This window comes from Myotis daubentonii, chromosome 3 (assembly GCF_963259705.1).
Source record: "Myotis daubentonii chromosome 3, mMyoDau2.1, whole genome shotgun sequence".
In the NCBI taxonomy this organism is placed as follows: domain Eukaryota; kingdom Metazoa; phylum Chordata; class Mammalia; order Chiroptera; family Vespertilionidae; genus Myotis; species Myotis daubentonii.
This window is the reverse complement of record NC_081842.1, coordinates 90,621,826-90,635,957: the sequence shown is the minus strand read 5'-3', so window position 1 is coordinate 90,635,957 and position 14,132 is coordinate 90,621,826. Positions and strand designations below refer to the sequence as shown.

The window sequence follows — 14,132 nt, the reverse complement described above, 5'->3', positions numbered from 1 at the left end:
GATTGGGTCAAAACCGTTAGTTGGACATTCTTAGTGCTGCCATGGAGGTGAGAGCGGCTCCTGCCACCACCACTGCACTGGCCAGCCATGAGCCAGCTTCTGGCTGAGTGGCACTCCCCATATGGAAGTGCACTGACCACCAGGGGAAAGCTCCTGCATTGAGTGTCTGCCCCTGGTGGCCAGTGACATCATAGCAACCGGTCATTCTGCCGTTCAGTCAATGTGCATATTAGCCTTTTATTATTATTATATGGGATGTCCCTATTTCCCCCCTTTTGCCCCCTTTACCCAGCTCTTGCCCCCCACTTCTCTCTGGCCATCACCATACTGTTGCCTGTGTCCATGGGTTGTGCATATATTTTCTTTGGCTAATCTCTTCTTTAAATTCACTTCTTTAAATTTTTATTTTGGATAAGTGCTTATAACTGTACTATTATATATTTTCTATTATATCATTTAGAATTAAGATATCTTTTAATTGAACCCTTGTACATTTTAGCACAATTTAATAAATTATGCTAGAAGCAATTAGGAGATTTTTCATGTAATGCAGATACATTTCAATTAATATTTTATTAATTTTTAATTTTTTAATATTTTAATTTGAAATAATCTCATAAATGTAAAAAAACCTATAAAATACTACAGCATATTACATGTACCCTTCACCCAATTTCTTAGCTGTTAATAATTTAAACATAACCATTATAAAACTAACAAAATTTGGAATATATTTTTCTTATAATCTCTTTAATGTTACTTAATCCATTTACTTTGGTTTTATTAATCTTCACCCAAGGATATTTTTCCATTGAATTTTAGAGAGAGTGAAGAGAAAGGGAGAGACGTATTGATTGGTTGCCTTCTGCACATGCTCTGATAGGGACTGAAGATCAAGCCAGCACCTGAGGTACATGCCCTTGACTGTAATCGAACCTGGCACCCTTCAGTCCACGGGCTAATGCTCTAACCACTGAGAAAAACAGGCTGCAGCTTAATTCATTTACTTTTAATCTATATGTGTCTTTATATTTAAAGTGGGTTTTGTTTTTGATTCACCCTCATAATCTGTCCTTTAATTGGTGGATTTATGCCACTGACTTTCAGAGTGCTTACTGATAGAGTCACTGCCATATCAGGTGGCTTCTGGGCTTCTGGGTCCTGCCTGCTGCCTGGGATCGGATCCTATCACGGGCGGCAGGCAGGCAGCTTCTGGGGCTTCTGGGGCTGGCCTGCAACCCGGGATCGAATCCATAATAGGCAGCAGGCAGGCGGCTTCTGGGGCTTCTGGGGCCCGCCTGCGGCCTGAGATCGGATCCGAATGTGGGAGTCAGGCAGGCGGCTTCTGGGGTCGCACACAGGGGGGCCTGGATGGTGTCTCGCACTCACGCTGTCCTGCCCTGCCTGCAGTATGCAAATTAGCCACCATCTTTGTTGGCGGTTAATTTGCATATCATGCTGATTAGCCAATGGGAGGCGTAGCGAAGGTACGGGCAATTACCATGTTTGTCTAATATTGCATAGGATACTATATAAATGTCTTCCATCTCAATTTATTTTTAGATTTTTTTGAGTGCATCACTTTGTATATTTTCTTAGTAGTTGTTCCATGTACTGAAATATACATATGTGAACTATTGTAGCCTGCTAATAGCAATGTTTTACCATTTTGAGTATAGTATGAAAATCTACTTCCATTAGGTACCTTTTTTCTACTCATTTTATACTTCTCTTGAATATTCCTTCTATAAATGTTGAACATGGCATTGATTGATGTTATAATTTATGTTATAATTTGTTTCAACTGGTATGTAGCAGAGAAAATCAGAAGAAGTAGGGCTGTCAATATTATATTTATTTACCCATATTTTTGTTCTATCAGTTGTTTTTTCTTCCTTTTTGATGCTCCAAGACCTCTTCTTTTCAGTTTAAAGAAACTTTCTTAAATTTTTTTAAGACAAATCTGCAGGAAATGTATATTCTTAGTTTCCCTTCTTTTAAGACTATATTTATTTCCTAAAGGTTGGTTTCACTGGATACAAATCCATCACTGACAGTTTTTTTGAAAAAAATTAACCACTCCTTCTTCCCTCCGTGATTTCAAATAAGAAATCTATTGCCATTTGAATTGGTGTTCTCTTATAGGTAACATGTCTTTATCTCTGGCTGCTTTCCAGATTCTTTTTTATTTGTCTGGATTTCAGACATTTGATCTTTGGGTTTATCCTCTTTGATAGTTACTTGTCTTTTTTATTCTCTATATTTATTTCGTTTGCCAAATTTGCAAAGTTTTCAAACATTATCTCCTCAAATACTGATTCAGCCCAACTTTCTTAGAACTCTTATGATACCAATGTTGAACATTTTGTTATTGTTTTTTTAATGTACTTTTCTCTTTTGTTTTGATTGAGTGACTTCTACTGTTCTGTCCTTAAGTTCACTGATTCTATCCTTTGTCATCTGCATTGTACTTCGAGCCAATCTGGTGAGCCTGGTTTTATTGACTATGTTTTGATTTCTATAATTTTCATTTGGTTCTTTAAAAAAATATATTGTTGAGAATATTACAGATGTCTTGCTCTTTCCTCCATTCCCCCCCTCTATATGGTCCCCCACCCCACCAGCCCCCGGCCGTCTTCATCCCCTATTGTTCGTGTCCATAGCCAATGCATAAATACATATAAGTTATTTGGTTAATCTCTTCCCTAGCCCCCCCCCCCCTTCCCTCTGAAATTCGTCAGTCTGTTCTATGTTTCCCTGCCTCTGGTTCTATTTTACTCATCAGTTTATTTTGCTCATTAGATTCCTTGTTTATGTATTTATTGACATATTTTTGTTCATATTTCTTCTTCTTCTTCTCTTCTTCTTCTTCTTCTTCTTCTTCTGCTTCTTCTTCTTCTTCTTCTTCTTCTTCTTCTTCTTCTTCTTCTTCTTCTTCTTCTCCTCCTCCTCCTCCTCCTCCTCCTCCTCCTCCTCCTCCTCCTCCTCTTCCTCCTCCTCCTCCTCCTCCTCCTCCTCCTCCTCCTCCTCCTCCTCCTTCTTCATACCCTCCAACATTTAATGTGATACTGGTTTGTTGATGATTAACTACTTTAGCTTTTTCTTGTCTGTGAAGCTCTTTATCTGACCATTAGTTCTAAGTGATAGTTTTTCTGGGTAGAAATCTTAGTTGTAGGTCCTTGCTATTCATCATTTTGAATATTTTTTGTCACTCCCTTCTGGCCTTCAAAGTTTCTTTTGAGAAATCAGTTGACTGTTGTATGGGTGCTCCCTTGTAGGTAACTAAATGCTTTCTCTTGCTGCTTTTAAAATTTTTTCTTTAACCTTTGGCATTTTAATTCTGATTTTTGGAGTGGGCCTCTTTGGGTTCCTCCTGTTTGGGACTCTCTGTGCTTCCTGGACTTGTAAGTTTATTTCTTTCACCGGGTAGGGGAAGTTTTCTGTCATTATTTTTTCAAATAGGTTTTCAATATCTTGCTCTTTCTCTTCTCTTTCTGGCACCTCCATGATGTGAACATTGGTATCCTAGAGGCTCCTTAAGCTATCTTCATATTTTTGGATTCTTTTTTCCTTTCGTTTTGCTCTTCTGGCTGGGTGTATTTTCTTTTTTATACCCCAAATTGCTGATTTGATTCTTGGCATACTCTTCTCCATCGTTGATTCCCGGTAAATTATTTTTCATTTCAGTTAGTGTATCCTTCATTTCTGATTGGTCCCTTTTCATGTCTTTGACATTCTCACTAATTTATTTGAAATTTTCACTAAGTCTCTTGGAGCTCTCATTATGATCCTTGAACATTCTTATAACCATTGTTTTGAACTCTGTATCTAATAGTTTGATTGCTTCCATTTCACTTAGGTTTTGTTTGTTTATTCGTTTGTTTTCCATGGAGATTTATTTTGTTCTTTTATTTGTGACATCTTTTTGTTTGTTTGTTTATTTGTTTTGTCTCTGTATTTTGGCTCCTTCTCTGTGTTTCCTTCTATGTATTAGGTAGAGCTGCTGTCTCCTAGAATTGTGTAGTAGGTGTCTTTAGAGCCCTGTTGCTCAGCCTTCCAAGTCACCTGTGTAGTCTGTGTGCACTGTCTTGTTGTAGTTGAACCTTGATTGCTGTTGGTGTCAGTCACTGTGAGGAATCGACCCTGTGCCACTTGGTTGTGAGGACCGGATGTGACTACAGTGGGAAAGCTGCTGTGCAGGTGATACTCCTCTGGAACAGGACTTGCTTCAGTGGGGCTTTGGTGCTCACTGAGTCTGCACCTTGAATGTGTTGCTTGTGGATGTGTAGAATTGTAATCTGATGTATTCTGAAGCTGTCCACCAGGTGCACTTACTCTGGAGCCACCCTGATGGTGCAAATTCAGCTACTGCCTATGTTTTGCCAGGGGCCACTGGTCAGGAGCTACAGAGTGATCTGCAGATGGCTACTACTTGTGTTGGTCTTGAAACTGCTCAGGAGAGGCCAAGCTGTGAAACGATGCAGGCTTCTGCTAGTTCCAGGCCTGGGGCCTCTTATTGGGTGGTATGGGGCTATTTGTTTGAGATATTTTAGAAAAGTCTAAACTCTGAGTCAGGACAGGTCATTCACATGGAAAGATTCTTCAAACAGCTTGGGTAGGGCTACAAATTGGGTGTGTGTGGGGGTGGTCTCAGGGAATCCCCAGGGTGGAGTGAATAGTGTAAACCAGGTTGATGGAGACTCAGATACAGCTGCTGACAGTCAGCTCTGTGAAAGGGGAAGTCTCACCATAGGAACAATGACCACTGTGAGCATCCCTGTGTAGGAGAAAGCCTCTCCCAGTTCTTGCTCCAATGCCAGACAATCCATATCCATCCCATATATTCCTGGATCCCCACAAGCTACTGAACCAATGCTGGAGTTCAGAGGGAGTGAGTCTGGGTATGTCCCTGCACTGGCCCTTTAAGAGGAACACCTAGAACTCCAGCAGTTTCTATGTCCCCCAGCCATAATCCCCACTGGTTTTTAATAGCCCAAAGTTACAGGGACTTCTCTTCCTAGCACTGGACCCCTGGGCTAGGGGTATGGTGTGGGGCTGGGAACCCTTGTTCCTCATGGGAGGCTTCGCAGCTAGATACCCCTCCTGATTAAAAAAAATGCCACACATGGGTGTCAAACCAGTCCATTCCATACCTCTACCCCTCCTTCCAGTCTCAATGTGCTTTCTTCTTAAATTCTTTAGTTAGGACTTCCATTCAACCAGATTTCAGGCAGTTCTGAATGATGGTTATTCTGTATTTTAGTTCTAATTTTGAAGTTGTTGTGGGAGGCAGCAAGCACTGATTTTACCTACTCCTCCATCTTGGTTCTTCCCCCTCATTTGGTTCATTTTTATAACTTATTTTTCTTTGCTAATATTTTTAAAATATATTTTAAGAAACTTATTACTTGTTATATTATTTTAATAAAATAGCTTTTTAGATTCTTGGTTAGATAATTTCAATATATATTTCAACTCAGTGTTGACATTTGTTGATTATGTTTTCTTATTTACATTATGGTTTTTTGGGCATTTGGTGTGATGAGAGTTTTATCATCATCATAATCATCATCATCATCATCATATTCTGGACATTTTGGATATTAAGTTAGGAGATTCTCAACTCTATTTAAATGTCCGGTTTTATGAGGCAGTCATCCTAATTAGGTTTAGCACACAGGTCTTCGAGTACATTTGCAGGCTCTGGTTACACAAATTTGTCAAAACCTTGGTAGTTCTATTTGGTCAGCTTGAGTTGTCTAGTTCCACTGGAAATTACACAGATGTCTACTGATGCCACCTAAGTGGGCAGAGTTGCTCCCTCAGGCCAGGCTGTCTGGTAGATCTAAAGGGGTCGGTAGTTTTTTAGCTTATTGAGAGATCATATTTAAGGCTGGTTACTTGAGGGGTTGCCCTACTGCCCTTGTTTCCAATCAGCTGTTTTAACTTTGTAGGGAAAGGAGTCTCCAGCCCGTTGGGGATATAGTTCGCTTTCCATGGACTCTTATTGTCACTGATGCTCCCACTTGATTTCCCTTGTGATGCTGTTGGAGCTTCCATTTATTCGGCACTAAAAATTAGTTTCTGTTGTGAGGCTGTGGTTGGTAGAAGCCAGGTCTCCATTGTCTTTCACTATTGTTTGCCTCCATGTTGTGCCTTCGGACCTGGTGTTCCTAACCTGTTCTCCTTTCTCTTTATACCTTTTAGAGTAATTCATCAGTGCCTCTTGCTTAATTCTAGGTTGTATAGCAGTACTTAGTGAGATATATAATGAGCCTGAGGGAAGGTCAATGGGAAATAAAAGGAAACCTATGTACTACTATTCATAATACTTTAAACAAGAAAATAAAATAAAAATAATAAAAAAGGAGTAAAGAGAAGTATGATTTCTGTGAAAACAAGTGTTTTGGAACAGAATAGGTGGTGTGAACTAATCTACACTAATAAAAGAGAAACATGGTAATTGGCGTACGACCGCTACCTTTCCCATTGGCTAATCAGGGCAATATGCAAATTAACTGTCAGGCAAGATGGAGGCCGGCAGCCAGGGAGCTTGAAACTACCATGAGGCTTGCTTGCTTCAGTGATGGAGGACTCCAACGTTCCCCGCCGGCCGCTGCAGGCCTCTGAGCCTGCAGTTTCAAACATTGTAACAAATATAGATGCTAAAAAAAACAACAACCCAGAAACCAGCTTTCAGCGAGCTTGGATCTCAGAGCTGGAGTCAGAGCTGGAGTTATACATTGTTTCGATTACCTACTTTCAGCAGCGGAGGCCTAAGAGCTGGAGCCTCAGAGCTAAAGCTGGCCCAGAATTAAAAGAAAAAAAGGAGCGGTTGGGAGCTTCCGTCACCTGCCAGCCTGAAAACAGCCCTCAGCCCCTCATCTAGACTGGCCAGGCACTCCAGTGGGGACCCCCACCCTGAAGGGTGTGTGACCAGCTGCAAACAGCCATCATCCCATCACCCAGGCTGGCCAGGCACCCGAGTGGGGACCCCAACCCTGATCCAGAACACCCTTCAGGGCAAACCAGCCAGCCCCACCCATGCACCAGGCCTCTATCCTATATAATAAAAGGGTAATATGCCTCCCAGCACCGGGATCAGCGTGACAGGGGGCAGCGCCCAAACCCCCTGATTGCCTTGCGGCTCTGTGTGTGACAGGGCTGGGGCCACAACCTCCCTATCCGCCCTGCTCTGTTCGTGACAGAGGAAGGCGCCCCAACCTCCTGATCAGCCCTGCTCTGTGCCTGATATGGGGGAGCTCCCCAACCTCTGATCGCCCTGCGGCTCTGTGTGTGACAGGGTGCTGTGCCCCAAACCCCCCCTCCCCCCATGGGCCCTGCTCTGTGTGTGACAGGGTAGAGCCATAACCTCCCCTTCGGCCCTTCCCTGAGTGTGAGAGTGGCGGCGCCCCAACCCCCTGATCGGCCCTGCTCTGTGGGTGATAAAGGGCGGCGCCACAACCCCCACCCCTCCCACGGGCCCTGCTCTGTGTGTGATGGGGTAGAGCCATAACCTCCCCATTGGCCCTGCCCTGAGTGTGAGAGTGGTGGCATCCCAACCCCCTGATCTGCCCTGCTCTGTGTGTGACGGGGGGCGGTGCCCCAACTCCGCTATTGGCCCTACTCTCTGAGTGACAGTGGGGAGCTCCTCAACCCCCTGATGGGCCCTGCTCTGTGCATGACAGGGGGCGGCGCCCCAACTCCCCAATCGGCCCTGCTCTGAGCCCGACCAGGGGCTGGACCTAAGGATTGGGCCTGCCCTCTGCAACCTGGGAGCAGGCCTAATCCAGCAGGGTGTTATCTCCCAGGGGTCCCAGACTGCTAGAGGGCACAGGCCGGGCTGAGGGACCCCCTCATCCCCCAGAGTGCACAAATTTTTGTGCACTGGGCCTCTAGTAAATATATAAAAAAATATTTAACAGACAGTACAGCAGAGGTACCAATGAATTAGAACAGATTTTAACATCTGGTACCTTACAGGTGCTTTCCAGCTGAATGTAAGTTCTGGTTTAAATGAACTTCAACAGGTATCTGTACTGTGGAGAGCTTTTAATATGCTAATGTTCACTGTTAGTTTCTTGGAAGAAATGCAGCAGCTATAGTTTTCCCAAATTTATCTGTCCATAGAAGTGAGTCCTTTTGTTTATAATTTTTCTTGTCATTAGCATCCCATGAAAAACTTTGTGGAGGAAAGCCACTTTTATCAATATCATCTACCTCATCCAAAGTAATTTACTAGATGCAATCATTTAATTAAAAAAGTTATTTCTGAAAACCTTAAGGAGCACCTAATTCTACCTTTATTTTTAAAAATATGATAAAATAATATATTTAAACTGTCCTGTAAACTCTTTCAGTAAATATTTATATGTACAGTCGATGTTGTGCTCATTATGTTGTGCTCATTATGTATGTATTATGTTGTGCTGAAAATATTCAGTCTAACAGTACTGACTTTTTCTAATATTGCTATTTCACATTTTTAATACTTTCTCTTTTCAGCTTTAAGGGACAATAGGATTGAGCTGGTTCGGGCTTCTTGGCATGAACTGAGTATCAGTGTCAGTGATGTGTCTCTCTCCGATGAAGGACAGTACACCTGTTCTTTATTTACAATGCCTGTCAAGACTTCCAAGGCCTATCTCACTGTTCTTGGTAAGTTCAAGGAATAAACACAATGCATTCACAAGACTAAGAGATGTGCACTTGTAAAGTACCATGATTCAAACACCCCCCCCCACACACACACACTTGATTTAAGAGAGAAAAACATCAATATGACAGAGAAACATCAAACACTTACAGTTACCTCCTGCATGCCCCCTATTGGGGATCAAGCTGGCAACCTGGGCATGTGCCCTAACTGGGAATCAAACCAGCAAATTTTTGGTGCATGGGACAATGCTCAACCAACTAAGCCACACAGGTCAATACTACAATATATATATATATATATATATATATATATTAAGGATTATAATAATAGATGTAGTTTAATCTCATTTCTGCTACATTTTAACAAAAGGCATTTAAAAATCACTTAATCACACTTCCCATTTTATAGACAAAGGGAGATATAAAGATTTCTATGACTTCTAAAAGCACATACCCATATAATTTCTTAGACACCAGGTTTCTTGATTCTCAATTAAATTCCTTTGTAGCAACTCATCTATGTATTGTATATGTGGTGATCCTTTCATAAAGTGATAGAATAATGAGCATAATGAGCTTAATATGTTTATAGGGTGCTCCTTCATTTTATCATATCAGTCATTTAATATGGCCTTCTCTAATGTGTTATAGCTTTCAGATTTAACCCCTTTGTGTATTTCAGTGCATTTAAATAACCCTGACATTTCCATGTATCTTCTCACCTTTTAAACCTGTAGTTTTCTAGATTACTAAATGAAGTGCATAATGTCACTTGTGCATGCAGCTTGTAACTTCTCTAAATACTGAGCCATTTTTTCCAAAGGTTAAAGTGACATAAAAAAGCAATGCATTCATAGAGATTCAGAGGAAATATAGTTGCATCTCAGAGCTCTCTGTGATTCCACAAACATCAGTGGCCCAATCAGCTGAAATTGCTGCAGTTTATTGAAACACACCTGTGTTCTGAACAACTTAGAGGAATTTCAAGATGGATATTTTTGTCCCTAGCTTGCCTTCCTTTTTTCATACATAAGGCCTAACATTGCATTTAAAGGAACTAACACATGCTGTTCTTTTGGGTGGGAACATTAAAAGTTAATTCAGCTAGTGAATTGGTTTTGTACATAGGGTAAGAAACAGACTATTTTATCAAAATCTTTACAAGTTTGCCATCAAGGACACAACATAACCACTAAAATGGAATATTTCAGGGTAACAACTGCTAAGTTTAATGTACTGCCCTGTAGAGAGCCACCTTGAGAGACCATGAATAAGCAACTGGCTGATTTCAATTGGTTAAATGGTGGGATGATATAGATTGTTTTTTAAAGCCAATAAGAAGGTGGGAAAAAACACACACAACTATTCAGCTAATTGGAGTATGATGACCTGTCATTTGTCTTTGTTGTTATTCTTTAAATGTGTATTTCTCTTATTGGTACTTTCCAACATGATTACATTTTATACTTTTATAACTAAATTAAGTAGGACAATAAAGAACTTTCAGTCTGCCTTATTGAATAATTTTAGAAGAAATTTTAGTAAACCTCTACCATGATAACAGAATATTAATGCCCAAGAAATGTGGAATGTACTATTATTTAAACCACCCACGTGCTATCTCTGAATATTAGTTATCTGCTTATTGATTTGATGATTTGGACTAGCAAAGGCAATAGTGGTTAGCATTAAGAATAACACATATCAAGATCCACAAAACTACAATTGAATTTCTAATGCAAATGAAATCAAGAGACATTTTCTACAGAAGAATCAGAAAAGTAAGTATGGTTGCAATTACATATCAATATTTTTGATGAATTTTATTGGACAAAATACCTTTTCTTGAATAAAATGCAGAGAGGATAATATCATTTTTAAGCTTTTAGAGTTATGAAATCAGGGATGAAAGGTGCTATTTTAGTTAAATTATAATTTGGTAAAGAATAAATAAATGTGCTTTGTAAATTATTTTTCTCCAATGAAAGCAATGTTCATTCTTAAATCCCTATACTGGTAAATTTTAAGACATATTGAATGGTTATCTTTAAGATTTACAAAGTTTATTTTTACATGCAGACTTTAATTTAAACAACTACTTTGAACTGAATAAATGCTTTCAGATTACTTTTGTTTGTAAAAATAATAGTCATAAGAATGAACCAACCCTGGTGATGGATGTTTCATTTGTTTATATTTCAGGTGTTCCTGAAAAGCCTCAAATCAGCGGATTTTCATCACCAGTTATGGAGGGAGACTTGATGCAGCTGACTTGTAAAACATCTGGTAGTAAACCCGCAGCTGATATAAGATGGTTCAAAAATGACAAAGAGATTAAAGGTAAAGAATGGAAAAGGTCCCCAAATCAAAATTAATGTGCTGAAAATAGTATGAAAAATTAAATGCACTTTACATTTTCTTTTTGATACCACATTCATTTTCTAAGTTTAATTTAACCAAATTTACCCATTTCTTAAATAAGGTCATTTTGCAATGTATATTAATATTGTATTTATGTGCCTCATTTCCTCTCATTTAAACAGGTCTATAACAATATATAATTCATGAGAAAGTTGGAGGAATTAAGATATAAAAAAAAACAGGAGTTAATGTATTAAAAAGCATATAGACTTGTGTTGACAGTAGTACTAGTAAGTACTAAGTATAAGTTAGATATTTCAGAACTCATCTATAATATTTAGATTGTAAACAGAGAAACTTCACAACTTATTTCTTAAATTTGTTGGTTTCTGGAATTACAAAGTTTTGACAATAAAACTGGTTAAACATCAGTAAATCTGATTCCTAGTAATTCTCAAGAGAGAAAATATAATTGACTCATTTTAGTAAAAATGCACAGAACAGTCATACCTCGGAGATACTGCGAGTTCAGTTTCAGACCACCGCAACGAAGCTCATATCACAATCAACTAAGTCACACAATTTTATTCATATCCATTGAATATAAATGTTATGTTTACATTATATTATAGTCTATTAAGTGTGAAATAGCATTATGTTAAAAAAAAAATGCCAACCGTCTTCTGAGCCTTCAGTGAGTTCCAATCTTTCTGCTGGTGGAGCATCTTGCCTCATTGTTGATGGCTTCTACCTGATCTGGGTGGTGGGTGCTGAAGGCTGGGGGATGTGGTAATTTCTTAAAATAAGACAACAGTAATTTTTTTTATGCACTGGTTGACCTTTTCTTTCACAAACAATTTTTCTTAGCATGTGATGCTTTTTGATAGTATTACTCACAGTAGAACTTCTTTCAAAATTGGAATTAATCCTCTCAGTACCTACTGCTGCTTTATCAAGTAAGTTTATGTAATTTCTAATTCTTTTGTTGTTATTTCAACAATCTTTACAGCATCTTCACCAGGAGTAGATTCCATCACAAGAAACCACTTTCTTTGCTCATCCATAAGAAGCAACTCCTCATTTATTAAAGTTCTTTTTTCATGAGATTGCTTCGATTCAGTCATGTCTTCAGGTTTTACTCCTATTCCACTTTTCTTGCCTTTTCTACCACATCTGCAACTACTTACTCCACTAAAGTCTTGAACCCCTCAAAGTCATTCATGAGGATTATAATCAACTTCTTCCAAATTCGTGTTAATGCTGATATTTAGACCTCTTCCCATGAATCAAAGATGTTCTTAATGTCATCTAGAATGGTGAATCTTTTCCAGAAGGTTTTATATTGAGTTTTCCAAGACCCATTAGAGAAATCACTACCTGTGGCAGCTATAATTGTGAAGTGTATTTTTTAAATTAGCATATTTGAAAGTCAAAATTACTCCTTAGTCCATGGACTGCAAAACAAAAGTTGTGTTAACACGTGTGAAAACAGCATGAATCTAATACATCTCCATCAAAGTTATTGGGAGATCCGCTTGCATTTCAGTGAGCAACAATATTTTGAAAGAAAAATTCTGCACAGTAAGCATGAACAGTGGACTTAATATATTCAGTAAACCATGTTATAGACCAATGTGCTGTCATCCAGGCTTTGTTGATGGATTTCTATAGAGCATAGGAAGAGTAGATTAGCATGACTTTTATGGGTCCTAGGATTTTCGAATGAGCATTGGCTTCAACTTACAGTTAATATCTGCATTAGCCCTTAACAAGAGAGTCAGCCTGTCCTTTGAAGCTTTGAAGCCAGGCATTGACTTCTCCTTTTGAGCTATGAAAGTCCTAGATGGTATTTTTTTCCAATATAAGGCTATTTTGTCTACATTGAGAAATATGTTGTTTAGTGCAGCCACCTTCATTAATTATCTTAGCTAGATTTTCTAGATAATTTGTTGCAACTTCTACACCAATATTGCTGCTTCACTTTGCACTTTTATGAAATAGGTGTGGATTATTTTCTTACTAGTAAACCTCATGAACCAACTTCTGCTTGGCTCAAACTTTTCTTCTGCTACTATCTCACTTGTCCCACCCTTCATAGAATTAAAGAGAATTAGGGCCTTGCTCTGGATTAGACTTTTAGCTTTAAAAAATGTGACTTTATCCAGATCACTAAATTTTTCTCTATATCAGCCATAAAGGTGCTTTCCTTTTTTATCATTCAGGTGTTCACTGGAGTAGCATTTTTACTTTACTCAAGAACTTTTCCTTTGCATTCATAACTTAGCTAATCGTTCAGTGCAGTAGGCCTAGTTTTTGGCCTTTCTCAGCTTTTGACATGCCTTTCTTACTGAGCTTAATCATAGCTTTTGATAAGTGAGAGATGTACAACTCTCCCTCTAACTTGTGGACTTAGAGGCCATTGCATGGTTATTAATTGTCCTAATTTCAATATTGTTATGTCTCATGGAATAAGGAGGCCCAAGGAGAGAATGAAAGAGAGAAGAGGAAATGGCTAGTCAGTGGAGCAGTCAGAACACACACACAATATTTACTTATTCAGTTTGCCATCTTATGTCATGCCACAAACAATTACAATAGTGACATTGAAGATCACTGATCACAAATCACCAAAACAAAGATAATAATAATAAAAAAGTTTGAACTAGTGTAAGAATTACCAAAATATGACACATAGACACAAAGTGAGCAAATGCTATTGAAAAATGACTACGATAGATTTGCTCAACACAGGGTTGCCACAAACCTTCAATTTGTAAAAACACAATCTCTGCAAAGCCCAATAAAACAAAGCACAATAAAATGATGCATGCCTGTAATTTAAGCATAGCTTTATTCTTACTTCATACACCTAAATTTAAATGCACATATACATACACACTTACATACTTTCTTTTAAGGAGGACATAAGTTTATAGGGGAGATGACAAGTAAGGTTAGTAGTGGTATTTTTTTACCTCACATACAGGTATCTGGGACTTGATGTCACATGTGCATTAAAATACAGGTATAAGAATTATTTATGACAATTGTTAAAAATGTTTCCTATGTGTATAGTAATCACCTTGTTATTATCAATGTAATCTAAGAAAAAG

The 14,132-nt window shown here is 38.8% G+C and overlaps 1 protein-coding gene across 2 annotated transcripts in view; it reads left to right on the top strand.

The window, feature by feature from the left end:
- The window catches only part of CADM2 (cell adhesion molecule 2), a 1,236,504-nt gene that overhangs the window by 1,040,552 nt on the left and 181,820 nt on the right, over nucleotides 1-14,132 (top strand). For both annotated transcript variants that reach the window (XM_059688077.1, XM_059688076.1), the window contains exons 4-5: nucleotides 8,506-8,658; nucleotides 10,861-10,998. In XM_059688077.1, the coding sequence (XP_059544060.1) occupies nucleotides 8,506-8,658; nucleotides 10,861-10,998 (291 nt within the window). The remainder of the gene's footprint in view (nucleotides 1-8,505; nucleotides 8,659-10,860; nucleotides 10,999-14,132) is intronic.